At 40.9% G+C, this 25,157-nt stretch overlaps 1 protein-coding gene across 3 annotated transcripts in view; it reads left to right on the forward strand.

Annotated features, from left to right (window-relative positions):
- The window catches only part of GRAMD1C (GRAM domain containing 1C), a 54,213-nt gene that overhangs the window by 15,880 nt on the left and 13,176 nt on the right, over positions 1-25,157 (forward strand). For all 3 annotated transcript variants that reach the window (XM_075034354.1, XM_075034352.1, XM_075034355.1), the window contains exons 3-9: positions 2,961-3,045; positions 6,863-6,966; positions 8,724-8,819; positions 10,026-10,106; positions 16,662-16,780; positions 17,921-18,041; positions 21,311-21,473. In XM_075034354.1, coding sequence (XP_074890455.1) covers positions 2,961-3,045; positions 6,863-6,966; positions 8,724-8,819; positions 10,026-10,106; positions 16,662-16,780; positions 17,921-18,041; positions 21,311-21,473 — 769 coding nt within the window. The remainder of the gene's footprint in view (positions 1-2,960; positions 3,046-6,862; positions 6,967-8,723; positions 8,820-10,025; positions 10,107-16,661; positions 16,781-17,920; positions 18,042-21,310; positions 21,474-25,157) is intronic.

Here is a 25,157-nt window from a genome sequence, read left to right on the forward strand (position 1 = left end):
ACAACCTGCCTCAAATGCTGCCATGTCTTGGATATTATAATAGTGATTGAAAGACGTTATATTCAGCATACTATAATATGCTGTCTGATATGCTGCTTATGATATTCATAGGAAATGTCTCATTTTCTTCACTTTAAGGAAGTTGATGGTGCCAATAGTGTTAAAATTGTTCCTGTTGTTTCCCAAGTCCATTAAGCGATCTCTTAATCACCAAGCCACATACTGAGTACGTAATAATTACAGATCTAAGTGAGCTAGTTTTCATGCAAAGTAAGGAAAAGATGAGGTTAAGAAGTTTCAATGTGCTTACTTTTTTCTGCTGATTAGATAAGGACTCAGAGCAAGCTCTTCATAAATGTCATAAGAGCTCAGTAGAAATCTACAATTAATAAGAGGATTTCTTATAGCGTGTTTGTCTCTTGTGACAAAGAACACTTCTAAATGCTAGCAAGGGTTTCTCAGACAAGCTATAGCAGGTTTTATGCTCTAGAAAAATTCAATTTCTAAGTGAAACTCAAGATACCTTGAGTTTGGATTCTTGGAGCTGTTGAACTGGCTGATTCAGGCACTGATATAAATGTGTCTGTGATACTGTAATGTTTCTGTTTTCCTGATTCCTTTTGTCTTATAACCACAAAAATGCTTAAAATCAGCATAGCTCTTCTCTTGTGTGCAGTGTGTTTGAGAAACTACTACTCTCCTTAAAAACATGGCTTCTTAAATCATGGTTTCATAAATTGGGGTTGAAGATTGTGAACTTTCTTTTGCTTTCACGGCAGACCAGTTCTTTTTTCCCTTTGTATGTCAGCATTGCCATTGCAAGCTCAGACTTCAGTCAATTGAGGTATGACTGTGTAAACCATAGGGTCTCTGGAACTACAGGTGGAAACTTTACAGATCTGACTTAACTTTTCATTTTTCCTCAAGTCTCTTTCCAGAGTAATTGCAGAGAACTCAATTTCTTCAAAGCGGTGCAGTCATTGGATGCCTGTTTCAGATGATCAGTTAAAAGCATGTGTTTTGGGGCATGATATGATAAGGCCAAGAAGCCATAGCCTATCTACTTTAGTAGATGACATGATCTCCAAGAATGTTATTTTCATACTCTCAAAAAGACCTGAAATATAACTGGAAGCATACAGCTTAAAGGACATGTCTAACATGTTGCCCTGTTAGTTGCACCTAAAGCTTTCATGCTTACTTTTCTCAGAAGAGGAGGGGTGGACGTATTTTTTGTCTCCCTCCCTCACTGCCTTTTTGCATTGCAATGCTCAGAATGTTAGTGGACAGCAAATATGTACTCACAGGTGATCAGACATAAAGAGTTTCTTTTATTGATGGTAATAGAAGGTAACATTACTGTTTGGGTTTTGTTTTGTTTTTGTTTGGTTTTTTTAAAGCTGAACTGAGTCAGGTCGACTTTGCCCTCCCCTGTGTTATATGCACTTAAACACCTGACCTTGAAGTAGCACTTACGTGTTCTTGTGGCCAAAGAGCTCAATTCTCAAGTATAGGTAAATGACAGACCATCATGGGATGTTTGTGTAGGGTGGTGTTCAGGGAACTTTTGAACTGCGAGAAGCAGGAATCTCTTCTGCGGAAAATAGCAAAATGTGAGAATCTTGATGAGATGGGGGCACTATTGGCACTAGTTTATTAAAAGACCCTCAAGCTGAAGATAAGTCTGTCTTTGTTCTGGGATTGTTTTGACAACAAACACAGATATGATGAAAGGGTAGTGACCAATTAACATGCTGCAGGAGTGTGCTAAAACTGGGTGGTTTTTTTAGTAAACATGCTGCCAGGTCATAGAGTCAAAAGTGGTTCTTTGCCGCCTTTCTTCTTTCTTCCCCCACCCTAAACATAAATAGCCACTAATCTTATGGTAGACATGGGTTTATTGGTGAATGTCAAGTTTTGGAGTAATACAGGTGCTCAAGGAGGGAGTAGCAGCCACGTGCTTAAGATCTTTAGAAAGGTTAAAAAAAATAATATGTAAAAGAGGGGTTTATAGTATATTTATACCTTGTTTTGGTAACACTTGAAAGTGACTTCTTCCTGTCTTAGCTATAGTCCATCTGAGTCATTGCCCTATACAGCATTTTCTTAGGATGGCCCCATCATAAGTGGCCAACATCAGTTAAGAAAAAAAATATGCCCTTGTTATTACTGCAAAATGGAAAATAGGGCTTTTACAGCAGAATCATTCCTGGAGAACATGCTGAAGCTCTTTATTCGAATGGGAGCAGGGGCATTCGTTTATAAGAATAAGGAGTTAAAGTCCATCAAGACTAATCTTCTTTGCTCTGAGTTTATGACCCAATTTGAATGTCAAATGAACGATAGACAGTGATCTTTTTAAATATGGAGTACAACATAGAACAGAACAGGAAATCAAGAGGTGATGGTGGTGCTGCTATTTGTGCTTACTGGAGGAAACCTTTGCCTTTATTCCTACAGGTCTGTCTATGGCAACTGACAAAAAAATACACTGCACTGTAGTATTCCTGCAATGGTACTCCAAGTAGAAATTGGTGTTCAAGGTTGTGTCCTTGTGTCCAGCTAGTGGCCTGCATGAGGACTTGATCTGCTCGGTCACCTCCTGTGTTGTGGCCTTGCTGCCCCTTCATGTAGTCTGTGCTAGAAGACTTAGCCCTGGAAGGGGCTCTCATGTCCTTATGAGTGGAGCACATTGCCATCGTACAACTGTAATGCCTTGTAATTGGCATCTGGCCTGCAACAGGGAACAGTTTGGCCCATGCTATCCTAAATACTAGAAGCGCAGTCTTACATAAGCAAGCATAAAGTTACAGTGATGATCACATTTAGATACTACCTATTCTTTGTTGCTCTTTTGATGTTCATTTGTTCTTCAAGATAAAATTACACATCCAGTATGAAGACAATTGATGGCTGAAAATAAATCTGTTTGCTTAACCTTTTACCATTCTTTGTTGCAGCTCTCAAGTTCCACTTACAAATATAGGAGCGAGGAATTCAAGAGGCAGTTTTCTCATCTACCAGACTCTGAGAAACTCATAGTAGGTAAGATGTAATCACCAAAAGTGCTTGTCTTCTGGTTGATAACTCCAGATCGCAGTAGTGCCAAGGCATGTTTTTTGTGGCAAATTCTAACTATAGCTGATAACTTCCTATTCTCCTGTCTCTGAACTAGCATCAAATAACTTCAAGGAAAGTCAGGTCTTCCTCCTGTACTGCCTGCTTTGTGAAAAAAGACAGATTCCTTCTGGAGGCTGAGAAGTGAAGGAGAAGATACAGAATCCTCCAGTTCATCTAGATATGGGATGGGAGCCTCTTAATGTCTTTTTCCTGCTGCTGCTTTTTAGTGGGTTTTTAGACAAACCCTCTCCTAACAGCAGTGGAGATGTGACTGTCTGACAGCTGTTTGCTGACAAGCTGGAAAGAAAGATCACTATGCAGGGTCAGGGTGAGCACGAAGCACATAAACTCAACATATATGCATTGACGGGCATGTGCAATCCACATGTGAGAAGAACAGAAGTAGAGTTAAATCCCAAGAGCATTGAATTTGTTTTGTGTTCTTTCCAGCATGGATGACCAGCTTGGTGTACCTCTTGCAGTGTCATAACCATTTATTTTCTATTCTGTGAGTGTCTGAGTCCTCTCTTTTACTTCAAAGAGGCAGCTGGTTATGACTGAGTGAGTTGCTGTAGATGTTGGGGGAGGAAGGAATGATTCCATAGTTTTAATGGTTTGGTACTTGGATACAAATGTAAGGGATGTTGCTTCAGTGACCCTGTTAAGTAGGTAGATCATCCTTAGCAGAAGGTTTTCCCTTGCTCCCTGCAACTAAGCCTAGACCCTTGCCCTAGGCACCTTGATTAATGTGACTTCTGGGACTGAGTGACACAATGGGTGCTTGTAATTTAAAAGACTTTTCAGAGACAAATGCCAGCTATGTGGTATGAGGACATAAAATTCAGTATTTAAGTGTGTAATTCCCATCAGCCCTCATAGGAGATAATTGGAAAACACAAACCAATCTTCATTTTATCCTGACTTATAATGCTGTGCACTTAGATGTGTTTGTCAACATGGTATATTGAGGACCGATAAAAATGTTTTATGCCCCTCACTGCTCTGTGCAGTTGTAGTTACTGCACATGAAGTGCATTATCTGTGTGCTGTGCTGTGCAAATCTGTTAGTTCTGGGTTGGCTCATGCCTTCAGTGGAGGTTTACCACAGCCCGCTATACCAGGTTAGCTTATCCGTACACTGATGACATGGTTACAGGCATAGAAGTAATGCTTGGCTGGAAGAGCAGAGGTGGTAAGTGCATGGGGTGGGAGGGGACAGAAGCATGTGGCAGAGTATCAAACTATGGTGCGTAAGTTCTTGGCACTGAAATGTTCCTTCTGAGCTCTGACTCCCTGTTTTGCTCCACTGCAAAATCCAAAGAAGGCAGCATATAACCCTACCTCCTTTGCATGCAGCGATGCACCTTATTCACTCTTTTATTGCTTGCCTTGAAGGTCAGCCTGCCTGTGCTGCCCAAGCATTCTGTAATAAATACGCTGTCCAAGAATTGGGTGGTGTTTTTATACAGAAGTGGAACTGTGACTGTTTAAAGTTCTTCTGTCACCTTATGCAACCTTTAAGGAAGTGAATATTGAGAGGCTGTCAGTATATGCTTGCAGCATGCTGAGTTCCTTCCAGGTTAACGGAACAGAAATCAGAGCTTCCACTTGCACGGAAACAGTTAAATCCCTGTGTCTTTTTCCAGCCTCGGAAGGAGGCAGTTATCCTCTGAAATGCCTTCTGCATTTTTAAAATACTTGAGTTCAGTACAGAAGTAAAACGGAAGAAAAGGATATTACTTCAAAGCATTGTTTTGATGTTTCTCCTTACACAGGATTGATACAGAAAGCCATGGAGCAAACTGAAACATAGTTTCAATAAACAGACTGTCTAGGACTTGGAGAAATATTTAGTAATGGGTTAATCTCAACAATGTAGTACCTGCTCCATCAGAAGCAAAGTCATTACTTTATGTACATTTTTTTTTTTACCCCATAAAAAGCAGTGCTCCTTTGGAAGGACTCTTTACATCCTCCAAGCAAAGAGCTATTTCTTTGCTTGATGCAGAGAAACTTATCACAGGCTTTACAGTGCTCGAAAAAGCAATTACTTGCTGCTATTCATTAAAAGAACTGTAACTGCTCCTGATCTTAACTTAGCTGTTAAAAAAAGAAGCGACTATTCCACTGTAATGAGCTCTGTATTTAAAGACTATATGAAATATAATTATTTTCTTATAGTGAAAGAGAAATTACTTAGACTTTCAAAATGGGAGTTTAAAGTAGTGCCAATAACTTTAATTTGTCTGAAAATGTTGTTTACAAGCTGCATCTTAAGTTACTGGATCTGAAAACTTAGAAGGAGAAATGCTAATATCTCCTTTTTTTTTTTAATATTTTCTTTTCTGTAGGTAGGTCATGCTGGTGTTGCTCATTATTTCCCCAGTGCTCCAATATTTATAGGTCTGAATCACTCTCCCTCCCTTCCCCAAATATAGAAGTTGGATGCAAACTAATCCAGATAATGCTTTCCTCAAGTCCTTAACCTCAAACTCCTGGTGCATTCCCTCTCCCTGCTCTCCCAGCATTTTGGTATCTGACTTCTCTTTAAATATGCACTTAAAACTTGTTGGTTTAGACTTCTTTAAGTTTTTTTAATTCTGTTTGCAGTTATGTCTCAAGGACTTGTATACGTGCCTCATGCTTGTTGCAAGAAACTCTACTTCCACTTGATTATTTGAGGCAAAAACCCAAGAGATTTTAAAAATACTAATACAAGCTTCTGTAGATGCAGACTTATCTTGAAGTTAGGATGGTGAGGGACTCCTGAACCTCTTGGTACTTGAACAAGGACTGTATTCATCTTCTTGTACATGAGATAAAAATTCTGGCTCAGACAATACTAGATACAATGTTTTTCAAAATAACAAAACTCTTTGATAGCTCTAAAGTTAAAATCATTAACAACCTGCAGGAATAGATACATTCTGGGTATTTTCTATACATAGGTAACTTCTTTAGGTTGGAGCTTCCAAAAGTGGTCTGTCATAACTTTCTAGCAGTAGTACTTCTGAAAATTGTTTTGTTTGAATCTTTAGGCTCTGAAATTATGAAAGTTCTCTGAGAGGTTTTTAAAAAGTGCAACCAAATCTTCTGCTTTTGTTCTTAATTAGCGGGTATCTGATGATGGGTAATTGCATTCTAGATGAAGCCTGTTTCTCAATAGGGATGTTTCAGCCCAAAGCAGTATCAAAATAAAAATGGCAGTCAGCTTCTGAAAATATTCCCTCCCTGAAGTACTGGATAGCTTCAAGCTGCCTTTTAGTGTCTCACTCTGCAGATAGTTTTAGCTAGTGATAGGATCTGTTTAGTGGAAAGTTATTTTCTTACTGCAACATATGAACTACTGTTATGTAGGAGTTGACAGTATAATCTGTTATACTATAAAATGTTTGTGTATTCTGTTGTTCAGGCGCTTTGAAGTTTGACTTACGAATACTTCTCCCATGTACTCCTGATCTTGCCTGATACCCCTTCTCTGAAAATATAGGATAATGCACAGGGGGTTGGTACATGGAGTGCTGTCCTCACAAAGATACTTCCATCAGCTCTGGCTTTGGGGTGTTTCCAGAGCAATGGTCTGGATGCAGCCCAGCACAAGTCTACCTTCGCAGACTTTTGAAGAGTGAAAGAAATGGCTTTTTGTTTGTATTGTAATACCCTTATCTCATTTTAAGTTAACAGGTTTGGGTCAACTGAACTGCAATAAGTGAGTAAACTTGCTCTTGCTCTCTATACATAGATTATGCCTGTGCACTCCAGAAGGATATCCTGCTGCAGGGACGCTTGTATCTCTCTGAAAACTGGCTCTGTTTCCACAGCAACATTTTCCGATGGGAGACCACAGTAAGATCTCTTAGCTCACTTGAATCCGACATCTTTTTGTCCTGTACTATGGGGATATAAGAGTCCATCAAACAAATCTTATCCTGTCAATCTCGTGCCAGTAACTTTGTGCTGAAAAGAAAGAGCCTGCATTCCTGAGTGGAAACGCAGATCCATTGCTCCGTAAAATGAGAATAGCATTAGAGACATCTGTATGCTGAAGTAAGCCTGCTCAGTCAGTCATTCAGCATAGGAGGGAGTTCAGGAGTTACACTAAAGCTGATCTTCTACATTTCTGGATGACAATTTGCCTCTCCTAACCAAGAAGAGTTGCTCTATAAAGGGATGTAATGCATAATGGTCTCCTGTAAGACCAGGAGCAGGATACAGTACATGGTGTTACCCTGTTCAAGAACTCTCCAGCATTGAACCTTCCTTGGTTTAGTCTCACATGTAAGTATCAGCATCTAAGAATAGCTGAAGAGAATCTATAAATGACCTCTGCAAGTTCTCATACTGTGGTCTGTATCTTTTGAACAGTATGAGCAAAAGTAGATATTTGTGACATGTTGGCCCTCTATTTCTGTCAAATTAGCTTAATGAGTTAAAATTTTTTATTCAAGCAGTTGTTGCATCTGCTGTAGAAATAGCATGAGGCAGTGAATGAGAAAGGGAAGGTAACCTAGTTAATAGGTGATGGAGATGTGTCAAAATGTTCTGCAGCTGCAGACTCCTCATACCTTAAGTTAATCTCTTAAATTCTACTATGTGTGCTCTGAAGTACACAGGACAGACAGCAAATAGCTCATGTACTTAAGACAATGAGGGGGTGTAGAAATGCTTAACTGAAAACCAAGCTTAATTTAATCAGAAAGATTTGATGGTTGAACATTTCTTATGATAGTCTTGACATTTAAAAACAAAAAATTCCCTTTGAAATGATACCCTTGAATTTATAAACTATTCAAAGACTGATTTTTTTTCAGCCAAAACAGATACAACCTCTTAACCTGTTCCCACCTGCCTAGCAGAGTGATATCTTAAGGCAATTTGAGGTCATCAGCTACAATGGTAGAGCTAAGTTTTGGGACCTCCTTCGAAGGCTGTGTTGATGCAGGGAGAGTAAAGTGGAGCAGATTCTGCACACAGAGGAAGAAGCAAGATCCAACTGTATATTCTTCGTTTCTCTAAGCTGAATGGCAGCACAGCCTTATCTTCAAGGGAAGGGGGTAGGCTGAATGGAAATGGCTTGTTGCAGACAGTCAGACCATGCTCTTCTAAACAGAAACATTTCAAGTGCTAATATGCAAGGCAAACACACCCAAGCAGGAAGACTTCCTTGCAGTGTCTGGACTGCAAATAAACCTCTGTGAAAATGGACTAGATTGCAAACTTCTGTGAGATGACATAGACAAGATAGTCTGCCGTCTGATCTATGTACTGCCTTATGTATAGTGTACCGACTGGGACTGGCTTTCAGATCTGTCATTTGTATGTGGTTGGGTCTGTGCCCTTAATCCCTGAGTGTTGCTGGAGAAGTGGAAGGAAAGAAGAAAGAACTACTTGCTTCCCTAGTGCTAGTATGAAAGAAGAGATTAGTCATCTTAACTTGCTTCTACTTTGGAATGTTTGCTGTTAAGGTTAGCAAGTGATCTCAACTGAATTGTATCCTAGGGTTTGGGGTTAGTTTGAGTTCCTCTTGCATGTTCTGTGACTCTCTAAATTTTTAATCTTAACAGTTATTTTTAATATGTCTTACTAAATCTGTTTCTGCTTAGATTTCTATTGCCTTGAAGGATATCACTTTCATGACAAAAGAGAAGACTGCTCGGCTCATTCCAAATGCCATACAAATAGCAGCAAAAGGAGAGAAGGTGAAAACCTGTATTTAAATAAGTTTCTTTTAAATTATAATGTCTAGGGCAGAGCACTTGTAGTTTTAAATTTGCATAAGTAACTTCCCTGTCAAATCTTTAAACGTGATTGGGATTAGAAGACAGGCTTGGTGGTTTGGTCCCTGTGCATATTGGCTTGATAATTCAACTTTAGTTTGATTGCAGAATCCCCTAGTAGTGTTGATGCAGTAACCAGAAAGTAAGGGAGTTTTTGTCCCACTGATTCTCAAAGGAGAGCCGTTTGAAAACTGAAAGTTCAGGGTATGAATTCAGAATATGCATCCTTGAGATCACAAAAATATCAAACTCACTGGGTTTAAAGTGCCCCTAGAAGAAAATTGGTGAAAACAAAAGGACTGTGACATCATGGGTTTGGAGTCATGGAGATGTCTACCCATAGAACATGCAATTTTATGGGCTGGGAAGTGTAGGTTTTGGGTGTGTATTTGGAAAAACTGAAAAGCATGATGCAGAATGTCCTTATGTGCAACACACTTCATGATGCTTCTTCTGTAAAAGCCTTGAAAATAATTCTTGGCTGGATACAGAGAATAGTTTTCCAGGGTGAATCTGGAGCTGTTCTTTATGAAGGAACTGTGATTCCTCATATTTGGCTGTTCCCTCTCAATTTATTAAATATTAACTTTCATCGTCAAGGAGGACAAACCACTTTCTCTGCTAAACAGACTTTCAAATGGGAAATATTTTAATACTGCAAATGATGCATCTAATTTGATCTCCTATTTTAGTTATTTTAAATTCACATCTTCTCATGTGAAAAGACTAGTAAAAGAATTATGTGGCGGAAGGACAGAAAGGGCTGTGGCCTGTAAGAAATAGGCATATGCATCTCTGATTTGTTCCACCTCCTATTTGAAAGTGGGGGAAAGATTTAACTGTGTAGTTAGTTGAGGGGGAGCTCTTCCTTTATGCCAAAGGTACAAATGATTGCAATCAGATGCCCAGGAGAGCAAGTGTCTTTATATACTGTGTGGATATTGGGGAACTAACACTTACTGAAAGTGATAAAAAGCGTGGAGTGTGAGGAATAGGAGCCCAGGTTTGTTGAATGCGAGGGGAGGATGCCATTGCTGAAAACCGCAGAATATTCAAGATACAAGGAACCATTCTGGGTTTCTTGGAACGACCTACAAGTGAGCTTTTTGCCCCTTGTTTTTCCTGCAGTTTTTCTTCACGTCATTCAGTGCAAGAGACAGAAGCTACCTCAGTATCTTCCGCTTATGGCAGAATGCATTGCTGCATAAGGTAAGCTTGTAAGTGCCGGTACCTGTGGTTAAGTAACGAAATAATCTTTTTCTAATGTAAGCAGATGTGCCTTTGGAGGATAAGAGGCTTTCCTTCAGAAGTTAGTTTTTCCTTTCTGACAGGGAATTCTAATCTGATGTTCTCCTTCGGCCTCTTGTACTTCAGATACCAGATAAATTTATCATTCTTTCCTTCTCGTACTGCCACCTACAACTTTGCTGTTGGTGGAGCATTTTGTCTTTGAAGATAGGTTGCATGCTTCTCTTCACTACCAACTCAAGCAGATATTACTAAATGGCATGCATTTGCTTCACATTTTCTATGGCTAATTTGTGATCAAAAAGGCAAGAGGCTTTTTCAGTGTAAGCTTTTTCCTTTTTAAGGAAAAAGCCAAAAGTCACCTTCTCAGATAAGTTAGCTGAACCTTTGCCAACCAACTCATTACAACTCCTCTGACCTTGAATAAATGCAAGAAAGGCAGGCTGTATGATATGGAAGTGTATTTTGGCAACTTCTGCTAGTTAGCTTGATTTATATTGCAATTTGTGGACATTTAAGCTAATCTTCTTTCTAAAAATATACCAACACTTTTGCAGAACATCACTGTAAGTAATGCAATTTTTGTAAGCCAATTCCTTCCTGTTTATGGCTCTCGTTGTTTAAATATTTCAACACAGTTGCAGTTGAACACTTAAATATCCATATATAACTCTGCACTACAGTGGTCCCCAAAGGCTTAAAGCTGTTGCAATACTTATGTGTAGTAACCACACAAGGTTTTTTTAGATGAATTTTAGGACAGGCTAGAGGCACTTTTTGACAAAAAAAAAAAGCTGAAAATAAAGGAAAGTGCCATTTAAGGCAAAACTAATGTTTCCTGCAAATCTCTTATCCCTCATATCAAATACTATTTAACTGTAACATCATAAGCATCTTGTCTGGAATCTAGCAGTAGCACTGCAAAACGCACAATGTACTACGTATGTTTGGACTAGAACGTGCAACCGGAACTAACCTTGTTTTCTTTGTTAGGCAAAGTTTGTCAGGAATGGTAATTATCTTATTCTGTTGGTTAGCTTGTGGCGCAGGAGGGTGAGTGTATAGGCGTTGAGGTATACAAACCTATCCAAGGGGCTGGAACAGAGGCAGTAAGCTTTGTGCTGTTCAGTGTTAGTTTTTCCCATGCATTTCCACTCCTCGACGCTGAAATGAGTGTCACATTAGTGTCACTTCAGAGCAGTAACTAAAGGATAGATATGAAAGTAGAACGTGTGGACTGCATGTAAGACCAGATGAATTGAGTCAGCAGGTTTTAGGGACCAGTGCATCTGAGTAGCTTGGGAACTTTCCTTATTCTTTGTATCTAATCTTGCTGTTAGCTTTCTTGCATCCTAACTGAAGTATGTTGAAAGATAAGTTTGTTACATGAATTTCTGCTTGGGGTTCTCTGTGGTAAAATGGAGCGTTGCCATGAGGTGTACGTAGGGCTTTTTAGTGTGGTACGTGTGGAGCTACTTATTGAAATGGGATTTCTGTCACATTGAGGTCCTGCTTCTGCAATGTGGTAGTGACTTCTGATTCACTGCTAGAATGTGTTTGTCTCCTGTCAGCCTGCTTTATGATTCTTTACTGCTTAACCAAACTAGATCAAGCTATGGAGGGGCACTGAGGAGTTGAAAGTAGAAACTGAAGTTGCTAAAGCTGGATCCACTGACTGCACTACAGTGACAGCTGCCCACTGACCTATTGCTAAAAGAAAGCCTTTGGTCCATCCAAGCAGTTTTGCTGCTTTCTCCCCACCACCCCATGGCAGGAACACCATACATTTGAAAGAGATCTTGGATGTCTGAGGTTCTGGTGTGGTATGTAGTGCCCTGAGTGTGTGAAGCCTGGTGTTTCTGGGCTCCAGTGGTCAAAGGGATCCTGTCAGAATTTGTAAGGCTTGTGACATGAAAACAAATCTCATTCTGGAACCAGTTCCAAAAGGAGCTTGTTTTAATGTTTCCTCTGCAGATAGCTAAATATTTTAAAGCCTGTGGATAACTTAGTTATTATCTGGAGTGCATCTGCTAAACCTGTAGATGACATCCAACTGTTAAATTCTGAAATAAAGTTGTTCTGGTGTCATCAGAAGTGTAACTCTGAATGCAGCTGTCACAGTGCTGGTTCGCACCACCTGATGGTGAATTATCCCCAATTTGCAGGGTTTGGATCCAGGGGATTGGAGTTGCATTTGCTTCAAATCATGTTTGTGCAAAGGTAATTTTCAGTCACCGGCTCTGCCTCTTCAATGCTTCCTGGGCATAGATTTTGTGTTGCGGTGTCTCACCTCTGAAGAGTGATTTATCTGCTTTACCTGATACGCCTTAAGCTTCCACCACCTGTAGAACTTCTCGGTAGGGTCAGCATGCCCTTTCTCAGATCTCCATCTTGTGGCCATTCTGCCTTGTACTTCTGAAGTATCGTGTGTCCTAGACAGTTGAACAAGTAGTATTTTGTAAAGTCCCCCTTTCTATTGGAAATGACTTGCATTGTGTAAGTAAACCAATAAATGGTTACATGCTATTCCATGCCTCAGCTTACTTCGGCCATCAAGAAGCTCTCCCCCAACTTTGTGTCACTGTTCTAATGGGACTCTGAGTCCCCTTAGCTGAGCTGTAATTCTCTAGCTCATAGCTTCTCCTTCAGATCTTGCTCAGAGTACACTACCGTGCATTTGGTGCCCTTCAATGTTGGTTCCTCTGGGAATCAGTGGGTACCTTCCTCTTAAGATGGTCCTTTCTTAGGCTATGTTTTTTTTTTTTTTTTAAAATGTTCATGTAAAGACTTTTTCTTTCAAGGAAAATTCTACTTTTTTTCCCCCATTCCTGTTGTAAAATGTGTTCAGAGTGCGTCTCTTAAGCTTTTACCTTGCCACTGTTTTTTAAATGCTCCTGGTCGAAGGGGAAGCATCATGGAAAATAAGGAGTCATTAATGTAGGTCTGGAAGAGACATGACACCGGTCTCGATAAAACAGATAGCTGCTTCCACATCCACTGAAGCTTTCAATAATACATCAGTTTATAAAATCAGGCAAAATTCCTGTTTTGCAACAGGCTTTCTAGATTGGTAAAACAAGTTTACTATGGCTGCTATTGACAGTAAGAGCAATGCCATTTACACTTTTGCTTTATTTTCCTAAAGCTTATGGGTGTCAAATATCCTTCCAGTTGAAGGGAGAAGGAACAAATTAAAATCTAATTAGGCAGGTCATTCAAATCCCAAACAAACACAGTGCCCCTTATTTCTAATGGAACAAGATCTTAATCGGTCTCAATTCCCACAAGTCCTCTTCCTTAGAGTTGGATTTATTTTCCTATTGTTCTTCTTCTGCTTTGCTGGGTAGAGATTTGCACCTGTCTCCAGCGTCATTGTAGCAGGTAAGCCTAGAGGTGTGAGAAGGGACCAGAATTTCTGATGAGCTATGCTTCTTGTGGCGAACATCTACCAGGACAGCAGTTCTGCCTTCCCGGGCGGCTTCTCAGGGTAGGTTGTGAAAAAGAGATATTTACTTGCACTCTTGCGTGCAACGAGGATTGTTTTAGAGGTCAAAGAGGGCTTGGGTTGATTCTGACCTTCATGTTTGGGCAGTTAGAGGGGGAGTTTGCTGTTTCCTTCCCCTGTCCTGCGAAGAAGCAATTGGAGTTCTATATCAGAGTTGACTGGTGGGAGTGTGGTGTGTGGTGGGGGGTTGTCTCTGGAGTAAACCTGTACGGAGTGTCTTGTTCTTATTCCTGCATCTGTCCATAAGGGGTAAAAATCAGCAGCTTTGCTTATGTCAGTGGTATTCTGTAGTATTATTGCTTGTGCTGTGACACCACTTTGTCTAGTGTGAAACAAAGTATTGGTGTCTTATGCTCCTGGTTGAAAAGACAAAAATGTGTCCCAGCTGCTTCTTGTAGCCTTTCTTTTTGTGTACAAAGGGATCTGAGGAAAAACCCAGCATAGACCGTCACCTTGAGTGGGAAAAGTAATTCATGTTTAGATTCAGCCTTTCAAGCTTCAGAGCTTCTCAAACCGTCTTCTCAGAAGCAGAAGTCTGACCCAGAAAGCTTGTGCCCTTTTTTGCCTTCAGAACAAATCCTTTCTGATACAATAAAGCAAGCCTGGTTTGATCTTGGGCTGTGACCATTAACAACTTATTATATCTGGCTGAGCTAGGAATAATTGAGCAGAGTGCAAGAATCCTGTTTTAGAAGCAGAAGTTGGTAACATTGACTTTAGAAAAACACAGGAAACAGCTTTATAGATTCCTAAAATGCATAGCTTAAAGTTTCTCTGCTTTCCTCAAGCCACTGAGCTCTGTACAAGGGCAGCCTGATTTGCCCACAGGCCGGTGCAGAACGTGCTAGTGAATTTAATTAGCAACATTAGCCATTTGCCAGTTATTTTCTTACGACTGGAAGTAAATGCTGGCAATATTGGGCCACAGAAGTGAAAGTGGCTTTGTTTCTGTCCTTTAATTTCTGGTTGAAAGGTGTGCTGTCTAAAGATACAGCTCAGCCGTATTTGGAAACCACGTAACGCCTACTCCTGTTTTTAGCAGTTTGATGAAAACAGCTGTAGGTTGTCGGTTGTGGTTATGAGTTTACTGCTCCGAAAGACAGCGTGCCTGGGGAAAATACGGCGGCTGTACGTTGATACGTGTGTTTTTTAGCACTACATGGCTTTGTAGAACAAACCCCCGCGGCAGAGGGAGGCTGGCATTAGCAGTTGGGCCCCTTGCTTTACGCGCGTGTGTGTTGCGTTTTAATGTTTACTTTGTCCTCGGTAAGATTAAATACCTCGAAACTGATCTCTACCACTAGGATGCTGGTGCCAGCCGCTTTTCTGAAAAGCCTGAAACCTTCTGTGTTGGAAAATACCCGGGGGAAAAAAAAACCACCCAAAACTCTTCCAGAGCGGCTGACAGCTGGGTTGGGTTTGCCCTGACCCTCGCACTCTTTCCCCCCAGTTTGGGGGGGGGGGGGACGGGACACGAAGCGTCTCGCTTGCCGTGCAGCGCGGGGGTCCCGCTTCGAGGGCGAGGGGGCAGAGAGACACCCGTGGGCGCGCTGAGGCGATACCCCCGAGCGTCCCGCTCCCCCCCGGGGAAGGCGGCGCTGCCCCGGCTCCGCTGTCGGGAGCCACCGCCGGGGCGGGGGGGGGCCGGGCCGGGCCGGTGCCCGGCGCCGATCAGGAAGTGGGAGCAGCGCGGCGAGGCCGGGGGAGTCCCGGGAGCGGCGCTGCCCGGCGGGAGGCGGCAGGTTTGTGGCGGTGCGGGGCGGCAGGCGCCCACCGGGGGTGGGGGGTGGAGGGGGGGACGGACACACGGACGGACGGACGGCGGCCCCGGCGGGTGGGAGAGCGCCGAGGGTGTGTGGGGGCGTGCTCGTGGGTCGGCGCTTTTGGGTCTGGTCTGAAATTGCGGGTAGTGTAACGCTCTACAGGTGGAGCAGGGGGGGTGGGGGGAGGATCGTTTAAAAGCCCTTTGAATAATGCATGGGTATTTAATGTGATCATTTCATGCAAATCGTGAGCAGTACTTGTGTTACTGCCTCGTTAGCGCGCTTCTGTTCCCTTGATCAATATGGATTGTGGCTGAGGCACATTTTTCCAGTGTGGTGTCTCTTTTTTTTTTTAAGATCGCTAGTATTGGTCTCTGAGCTCTGCTAAATCCCACAACCACTTCCTTTTTCTCTCTCTCTCTCTCTTTTTTTTTTTTTTTTAGCCCTGTACACCTGAAGTGGACTTTGAAACTAGTTGCTTGCTTTGCCGACATAAGTTTTGTGATACTACTTTCACTTCCTAAATTTCCTTATGATCTGAGAAAACTTAAATATATCCCAGCAGCTGTGCGAATTTGCAGAGCAGGGCACAGACATTGTAGAGAAAGAGAACAGTAGCTAGTGGCGAGTCAAGATAATACTGTTACCGTGCAAAAGCAACTGTTTTTCGTAAAGGGGGCTCTGGTGGTGTTCCGGAGTGAGGACCTCCTGTCCCACCTTGGCAAAGTGGACAGTTGGCTGACCTAGACACCACTGTCTCTAGTGACTGAAACGCTAGCCTCTCGCCATTTGTAAAGCACTCTCAGCATCCTGAGGAAACAAGTGCGTATCTATTAAGTAGTTTGTCCAAGATCAAAGAGGGAGTCCCTGGCTGTCTACTAGTTACTTGTCTTGTGCCGTATTCAGTGAAATTCAAGAGGGAGCTACCTTGAAGATATCTGTGAAAACATTGGTGACACATGAAGGAGCAAGTAGTGGCTACGAGTGTGTGTTTTCCTGAAATAATGATTTTTTTTGTCTCATGTCTGGTGTTATTGGTCGGACAGTGATGGGCTGGGAATGTGGAGTAGACAGGAGTACAGTTCCTCAAAATGCTGCAATCCAATCTTGAAATGTGATACCTAAATGCTTTCAGTCCATGTCAGAATTGAGGTTAAAGGCTGTGGCGTAATTCAAACTTCTTACTGTTTTACCTCCTGTGCCTTACTGTCCCATACCGTAGTTCTTGACTAGCTTGCTTTCTTTCAGAGGCTGACCAAGCAGGAATTCTGGCAGCTGGTGCACCAGAGCTATGGCTCTGAGCTGGGCCTGAACAGTGAGGAGATGGAGAGCTTCCACTCATCATCTGAGGACAATGGGCAGCCTCGGTAAGGGGAGGCTATAAAGCTTATTGAAATGTTCAGGGAGAAGCAGTGACCCCCTTCTTAGAAATTCTTTTTCCAAAGTGCTGCTGTAGCCTTACTAGAAAGGTTAAGCCTATAGTAAAAGGATACAAAGAACCGAACTGCATAAACTGAACGTGCATAAAAACTAATTGTGTTCATTGCCTAAAATAGTAGGAGCACAGCTGAGGTCCCTTAGAGGAGGGAGATAGGAAGACCTTGTTCTGCCTGGATCTGCTTGGGGATATCAGCAGCATAGCTTAAATAGCAACCTTTTCTCATGATGGTATCTAGTCAGGATCTGCATGCCCTTTGACAATATGGAAGGGCTGAATGGAATGGAGCTATATATGGTGTTCAGACACTTTTTCCTCTCCTCTGTGGAGACTGAAACACTTGTTTTGCTTTGTTCTCCCAGCGTCTGAGGTCTTAGCTTATTTTTGTATTGTCCTCAGCTTGAATTAGGAAGCTGGAATAGATGTGGATTTTTTTAAAATGGTTGCATTGATTTTTTTGCAACAAATATGAACTAACTTACAAACTGTTGGTGTCAATCTAATAATGGGGCTTTAATTTTTGTATCTGTTTGTAAATAAGTATGGCTCTACAAAAGTGAACAATGTAATTTATGTCTATTTTCAATGCTGTGTTATCTCAGTATGTTTGTTAGAAAAAAAAAAATCTTAAGTTCAGTGCAAGCTTCAAAAGATGTCCTATTAAATATTTCCTGGATTTTTTTTCCTGTAAAAAAATGCACTACTTTGCAACTCTGGAATAAGGGATGCAGGATAAAATTCTTGTCTCAAACTTTCTTAAAGCATTTTCCTTCCAAATTTATTCTAAGCTATCTCTGTTTCCTCTCTTCCCACGGCACTCGTTTTCCCTCTGATTCACCAGTGCTTGGTTTTACTAACCTTATAGTCAGAAGCTGAATCTTCTGAGAGGTGGCTAGGTTGAGGAAAATGGCTTGAGAGATTAACGAGCTGGATGTGGGAAGAATGAGTTGGTAGTTTTTAATATTAGCTGAACAGCCATGGTTTGAATGCAAAAATCACACATGAGAAGCTTTCTCAGATTTTTCAGCACTTGTATCTCCAAAGATGTCTTCCTTTTTGCTTTGGACAGATCCAGCGTTTGTGATGATTCTGGAGAAAGGGATGAAAAACTACCTAAAATGATTGCTTTAGTTCCGGAACCCACGCTTCAAACAGAAGGAGAGTCACTCAATAGACATGCGTTGCCAGGAGTAAGTGCTGACACAGCCTTTCTAGCTATTTGTAGCATATATGCTGAACTTGTATATCTGTAAGCATAGGATGCATGGGGATTGTAACTTCTAAAGAAGCCTTTGAGAATTTGTAATAGTGTAGGAGGTTTTCACATCAGAAATTTAATATGAATACCTTCAAGTTTCAAGAATGTTTCTTGAATTTGGAAAAATCTGAGGTGTACACAGTGTCTAGCACAGTTGCTGGGACCCCTGTGTGTAGTTGTAGTCCTAAAAGGTTACAGACACTTTCTCTTGATTAATAGAAGTACAATTTACCTCAAGGGAAAGACCTTGGAAAAGCAAATAAGGCACTAAAGCATTTCTTGTAAACTTCACTGGAGTTGGGTACCTAATTGCTGTTTCTACTTTAGAAAATTTGAGGAGGGAAGGAAGGAGATGATTGTAATAGTTTTTACTACCATATAAATCTTCTGGCTTTTGTCACTTGCTAAAACTGATCTGGAGGTTCAGCAGGCTTTAAATAGTTTTGCCAAAATCCAAGTTAATGGCTAGAGACTCAGACCCAGCAAACAATACTGGTATTTGTCAGATATTAAAAGCTTAGTTAATGGGATGATGGGCGTCCCTCATGGAAATCCTAGCAGTATAAAACAAGAGTTTTGGAGAGCTGTAAGGGAGGCCTGGGAGGACTGGATGCTCCTGGAATCTGGGCTCTTTAGGATAACTAAAAATCTACCCGGGTAGCCTTGGTTTGGACTTGTAAGTCTTATTTGCACAAGAGCAAGCTATTTAAAAAATAATTGCTCTGCCTGGAAAAGAAGTGTTTTGTTTACCTACTGGGTGCCACTCCCAGAGATCTCTTGCAGGTGCTAATTCTAATGGGGCATGTTGGTAAGGAGTAATGCCTAGGGATTTAGTTTGTATGCAAGGAAAAATGCTAGGATTCTGCCTTGAATAAACTGCCTTTTTAAAAGTCCTTTAATTATAATGTAAAAGTGCAGTCTTGATAAATGCATAACTAAACTGTTTAGCTTACTGTTTCAGTGTAACTAAAATGCATAATGATTGTGTTCAGCTGTATGTGTCACTTGGTATTTCTCAAGAATGTCAATACTCTCTTGACAGCCCCAGGATTACAGCATATTGTGTAGAAGCACAGGGGCAATAGGTGGAGGCAGAAGTGCTTAGAATGTATTTATCAAAAACCATGGTACTGATGACACAAAACACAGTTAATCACCTTCCAAAGACTTGAGGGAAACAGGTTTAACCTCTCCTGTACTGCTCTGGTAGACAAGTCCCAAAGCTCTCTTCAGAGGAAGATCTGAACTAATGGAGGGGTTGGCTATAGTACTTAGCCTGTCTTGGAAAAAGTATTGTCAATAGCTGTCCATAGTTGATTAAAGAAAGTCTGTGTGTAACATCAGTCATGGCTCGTCTCCTTCTCTAAGTGCAGTTCATCTCAATGTGGGAACCACCTTACTACCTGTATTTTCAACCATCTTCTTCCCTCCCAAGGGGTGCCTTGTAGGGAGGCCTTCCAGTCCCAGAGCCCACTGTTCAGAGGTTAAAAAGCAGAAAAACCTTGCCATAGACAGAGCTTAGCAGTACTGGACTAGCTCAGGAGATAAATGTACATAAAGAAGAAATTATACGTCTTTAATTCCAGCTGACAGATCTTAAAGTCATTACTCTTTAGTGTACAAAAACCAAACTCCCTGCCCCCAAATCCCAACACTAAAAACCCCAAGAAAGCTGTGTTTGAGTTGACCAGTTATTCCAAAAGCCAGATCTCTAATCATCATCAGAATGCTATGAGAGTTCCTTGGATTTCTGCTGGATCTGTGTATCAGTTTTCAGATTGTTTTACCACAATTAGCTCCTTTTTTACTTCTATCTGTATTGGTAGAATATTTTGATGCAGAAATGTTGGTTCTGTCTTAGTTCCTGTTGTGTGACTGAGTATAACTTCTGGCATGGTAGCTCCTTTCGGTAGAAGCATTTCTTAATTGATCTGCTTTGATTTGCTTTTCTGATGTGCAGTCTTCTGGTTTGTTTTTTTTTTTTGTTTTTTTTTTGTCCTTGAGGAAGTATTTTTGCCTGCTTATACTGCAGTCAAATTCATGCCTGTCTCAGTTTTACAGCCACCCACCTTCTGTTAATGGCCCTCAGTTGCACAAAAAAGTAGATGATCTTTATTTTGAAAAAAGCCAAGAAGTACAGGAAGTACAGGATGACTATTCAAGTAGCACATGCTCTTGTTTTTTTGAGTCAGTGCTGAATAATCTTTAGGAATGATGGTATTGCAGATGAATCGGAACTACTCAGTTGAGGAGGCCTGATCTTATTTATTATGGTCCATGTACTACTGCATATGGGGGGCTGTACTACTGTTGATCCCAGCTGTTCCACTGGAGGCAATGGGAGCTTTGAGGAGAGGTTTAGAATGAAAACTATGATTCAAAGCTCGTAGCCAAGTTTTTTGGGTGGCATTTTGAGATGTACGAACCTTGTGCATACAGTTTCACTAGAAATTACTTCTTGAAGTGTGCAATGGCATGTAAGCTTAGCCGCCAGTTATTATGGTTTAGGGTTAAGAGCTGCATCATTGATTCAGTGACTGATGTTTTGGGGGATTTCCTGCTTATGTGTTAGAGATGGCAAATTATACTCCATTGCTTTGTTTCTGAGAAGTAACATAGGTAGGATGGGTCTAGACAGTGTTTTAAAACTTCTTTTTTTTTTTTTTTTTTCCAAAGGATAATGGAGACCTGCAAAATAAGAACACCTTTCAAATGTGTAATTGGGATGATCTAATCTTACTGAAAAAGGGAGGCTCTGCCTATTTTCATTGTGCTTCCCCTCAAGATTGTTGGACCCCTTGCTAAACTGGCAGGAAAAAACTAACCTGATCAATAAAAAGTAAATAATCTGTGTTAGGTTAATGAATTTATAAATGCTAGCATTGATGCAGGGAAGAGGACCAAACCATGTAGGTGGGTGCAAGGTGACTGGATGGGGAGTAAACTGTCCCTTTTAAGGCAGCTCTTGATATAACAGTACAGATGAGTAAGTCTGTCCCTTGTTACCAGGGTGAAGTGAAAGTTTGAAATAAAGAGGAATGGAAGTTGGCTGGCTAGGGGAGCAAGTGAGACATTAGTGCTTGACTCTGTGGTAATTGAGCAGATAAAACTTGTGGGCTTTCTTCTTTGAAAGTAACTTTCTTTTTTTTTTTTTTAATGGTCTGTGATTACTGATGCATTTTCTTCTCTTGGTTGTTTAAGGTGGAGGAGTCCCCAAGTGAGAAGCAAGTAAAGAAGAGCCCTCTTCCATCTTCAGAAAGAAAACCTGTTAAGCTAGTCAGGAGCAGGTCTTTAGAAAAGTCCTTGGACCTGAATGAGAATGAAAATCTTCCAGAGAAGAGCAGTGCCTCAGATAGTGAAGAAGGTAAATCTCTTAACAATTGGGATCTGTAAGACAACCTGACTCTGGTGTTCCATCTCACTTGTGGAGCAAGTTAGAGAACTTTCTGATCTTATGAAACTTTTTTGCTCATTTGTTTAATAGAAATGCAGCAAAAAAGATCTTTGTATCTTACTTAGTTTCTGAGGAGAAAAAAGAAAGTTGTTGTTGGGGGTGCTTAGAACAGTAACAAGTGGTTTTGCTTTTTTTCCTCTGGTGGGTGAAGTGTTGCTAACAGCTTAAACTTAAAAAAAAAAAGTTTCTTGACAATGTAATGGTGTTTGTTCACTTTCAATGCTCTCACAGGTATTTCAAATATCTTTCTTTCCTTTTGTTCTCCCTTCTTGGGAACTGAGGGGAAACATTTCAGACTGTTCCCCAGTTTCTGCAAGATTGCCCCACCCTCCCCACCTCCCCTTCTTTACACTTCTACTTTCTTATGGCATATGGGCTTCGATGTTATTGATGGATTAAACTGAGGAATTCACTGAAAGTCCAGGCAAGACAGCTTCCCAGCTTTCAGGAGTGTATTGTGCATATTCTGAATCTGGTCTGAACAGGAAAAATCTTAACATGTATCTTGGAGCAGATTACACTTTGTGTGCCAACAGAGTTAGTATATTAACAGATCCTAATATACTATCATCATAACTCATACCTCATTACTCATTACAAGATGAGAAGAAACATGGCTATCACAGTAGTGTAGAGATTGTAACTTGGCTATTACGTGCTTCCTTTCCTCTTCTCACCACAGGAGAGAAAAGCGTAGCTGTATGTCTCATAATGGTTTTGGTACAAGCATTTTTGCTGTGTCCTGGGGAGAGAGTAAGGCCGGAGAGTGCCTTCTACCCAGGCTGGGTGGCAGTGAGACTTCTGCTGAGGTCTGTGGGTACTTGTTCTGTGGTCCCACAGTAGCCCCTGACAAGTTCTTGCTCTCTAGGGTGAGCTTTTCACTTACCGTGCCAAAGGGCTGTAGCTGTTGAAACAGCTCACTGAAATTGTGGTGGATGTGTTAAATCTCCATCTTGGATTCTGTAAATTGTGCACAACCTGGATTCGTTCCGAAGTTGTACGGTGGTATGCAAATGAAAGACAGAAAATCTCAACGATAGCAGTGTGCTCAGTAGCAACTGAATTACTTCTTTCATATGCAAAGAGATAACTTACTTTCATCACCTGTTGGCAGGAATAGAACAGTTCAGTTAATTGAGGGCAGTTCTTAATCTGGCTGAGAAACTTTGCCTCTCATCCTTTCAAACACAGTTGACAACTGAAGTTGCTTGCAGGTGTCATTATGTTGGGATCACTGAGGCATCCAGGAAAGCTTTCAGAGACATGGATTGAATTGTCTGCCTGCAAGTTGTGATTGTTGCCTGAGGATATACTTTATATTCAACTAACTTTTCTTTTGCTCATCCATACTGCCTTGGTGTTTGCTTGAGTTCAGATTCAACCAGATGCGTGTCAGGTGGTACCGTTTTTGTGAATATACCTACTTGAACAGGCTGCTGTTTATGCCATACTCCTACGCACTTAATAAGCTTCACAAATTAATTATTTATTCCATCACAGGTGTGTCTTTTAGAGCAGCAGAAAGTTTTGGCCTTCGGATGTTTTAGATATCTTGCAGTTCTCCTATCCTCTTAGTACCACATCTCTCTTCTGTCTCTGGATTTTATTTTTGATGGCAAAGGTCTCCAGTGAAACTGATTGAGAATAGTCCTGTTGTCTTTCATGCTGCTGTTTGCCTCAACGATAGCAGTAAATACTCCCTGCCTGGGTGATGTTGAGTAAATACAGCATATTAAACTGGAGATGTCTCTTTAATAAAAAGAGAACTGACTTCATGCTACTTTTCTTATTTCTCCTCCCTCCCCCAAGACTAGTCTTTTTTTACTCAGAGCAGGATTTTCTAGTCCCACAACATGAATCTTTTCTCTCAGATTCCCTTCTTCATGCTTAAAATTTTTTTTCTTCTGTTTCTGTCTGTTTTCTATTGCATTTGCCCTAAGCTCTTACAAGGTGAATTCCTTCATGCAAATGAAACTAGCTTTCCCACATGGTCAAAGGTTTACCCATGCGATTAATTTCTCTTGTGTCCTCTGGCTCATACTCGGGCTGCCCATGGAGGTGTCCTGGCAAATAAGGTGAGGGGCAAGCTCAAGATTGTTGTTCTCCAACTCCAGGTCCACCTGACACCCAAAGCTGGAATGCCAGAGCCTTAGCAACACTAGTTCCCTTGCCCTAAGCAATTCTCACATTGCTTACTTGGGGGATGGGGTGTATGTGTCTCACTATGTACCACTGGCCTATTGACCTGCGTCTTGGTGCTTTTGTTCGGTTTCATAAATTGGAGTATAAATCTTGAGCCATGACAAACTTTTGGCTAAGTTAAAAATTAATATCTGCGGTCTTGATTCTAAATGTGAGAAAACAAATTTTAGTTCAAGCACAGAATATGTATTTCCAAAATAATAGAGGCAGGAGATTCTGAATTTCCTCAACTGACTTTTGTATGTAGGTTTTTGTGGTTTGTTTTTTGTTTTTGTTTTTTTTCAATGACAATGTTCAGCAGCATAAAATACTTCGAAGAAAGAAGGGGGAAGCAGGAAATTGGAAAACAGCCTTTTCTGTGTATGGGGATATCATAAATTCCTGATGTCCTTGCATAACTTGACAGCCTTACTGTATTGTTTCTAGCTGTACCAATAACCACCTTAAACATGTTATCTGCAGGAGGGCGTAACAGCTTGCACTGTAGTGCTGTGAGATGGGTACAGTAGTGGCTTGACTTTTCTTGCAGATAGGGATATATGGGGCAGAAAATGAAATACAGGGTGATTGAAACTAGTTCAGCCCTGGTTTGGTTGGGTCGTGTCCCGTCCCGTCCCCCGCCCCGCCAAGATTTGAAATTTTGGATATACAGTGTATGTAAGGAAGAGTAGTCCTGTTATCTTGTTGGCATTTTAATCAAAATACCAAAAGTACTTATTCTGTTGAACATATAACTATCAATTATTTGTTGCTTTGAGGTTTGGAGGATATATGTTTGAGTTATCTAAAAGCAAAAGGAATAAGGTTTTTTTATCTTGTGAACTGGAAGAAGCTAGCATTGTCACAGTAACTTAGTACCTCCCCAACTTAATTTTGTACTTGGTCTTTTAAAGTATAGGAGAGCTCTTTGATAATGGTTAATTTAATATTGGTGATGCAGTCTTTAAATAGATGGTGTCTGGAACATGTTCACTCTAGGAATTGGTTTTATTGACTTGATTTCAGGTGTATCTGGTCAAAGGCTTCTACCTGCCTATTCTTCAAGCAGTGTGCAATTTTTCCTCATCCCTAGCGGCATAGAAATCCTCAACAGTGCCAAGATTTGCATATATACATTTTTTTTTCTCCTGATCCTCCCCCAACTCTGTGGAGTGGAAAAATCAGCCATCTTATTAATTTGTTTGATAGCCTCTGCTCTTATCAGTTCAGCTTTCTTAATTTGCTTGTGGTGTGTGTTTAGCTTCAAGCAGTTGGTTGTTAATTGGGAATTTTAAGAACAATTTTTTTCCTGCCTCCTTCCCCCCCCTCCAGTTTTGTCTCATTTTTTTTGCACTGCAGATGTTTTCAAACCTCTGCAATCACTGCTGCATAATAGTATTATATTCAAACATT

The sequence above is a fragment of the Buteo buteo genome, chromosome 8 (assembly GCF_964188355.1).
Source record: "Buteo buteo chromosome 8, bButBut1.hap1.1, whole genome shotgun sequence".
Taxonomy (NCBI): Eukaryota; Metazoa; Chordata; class Aves; order Accipitriformes; family Accipitridae; genus Buteo; species Buteo buteo.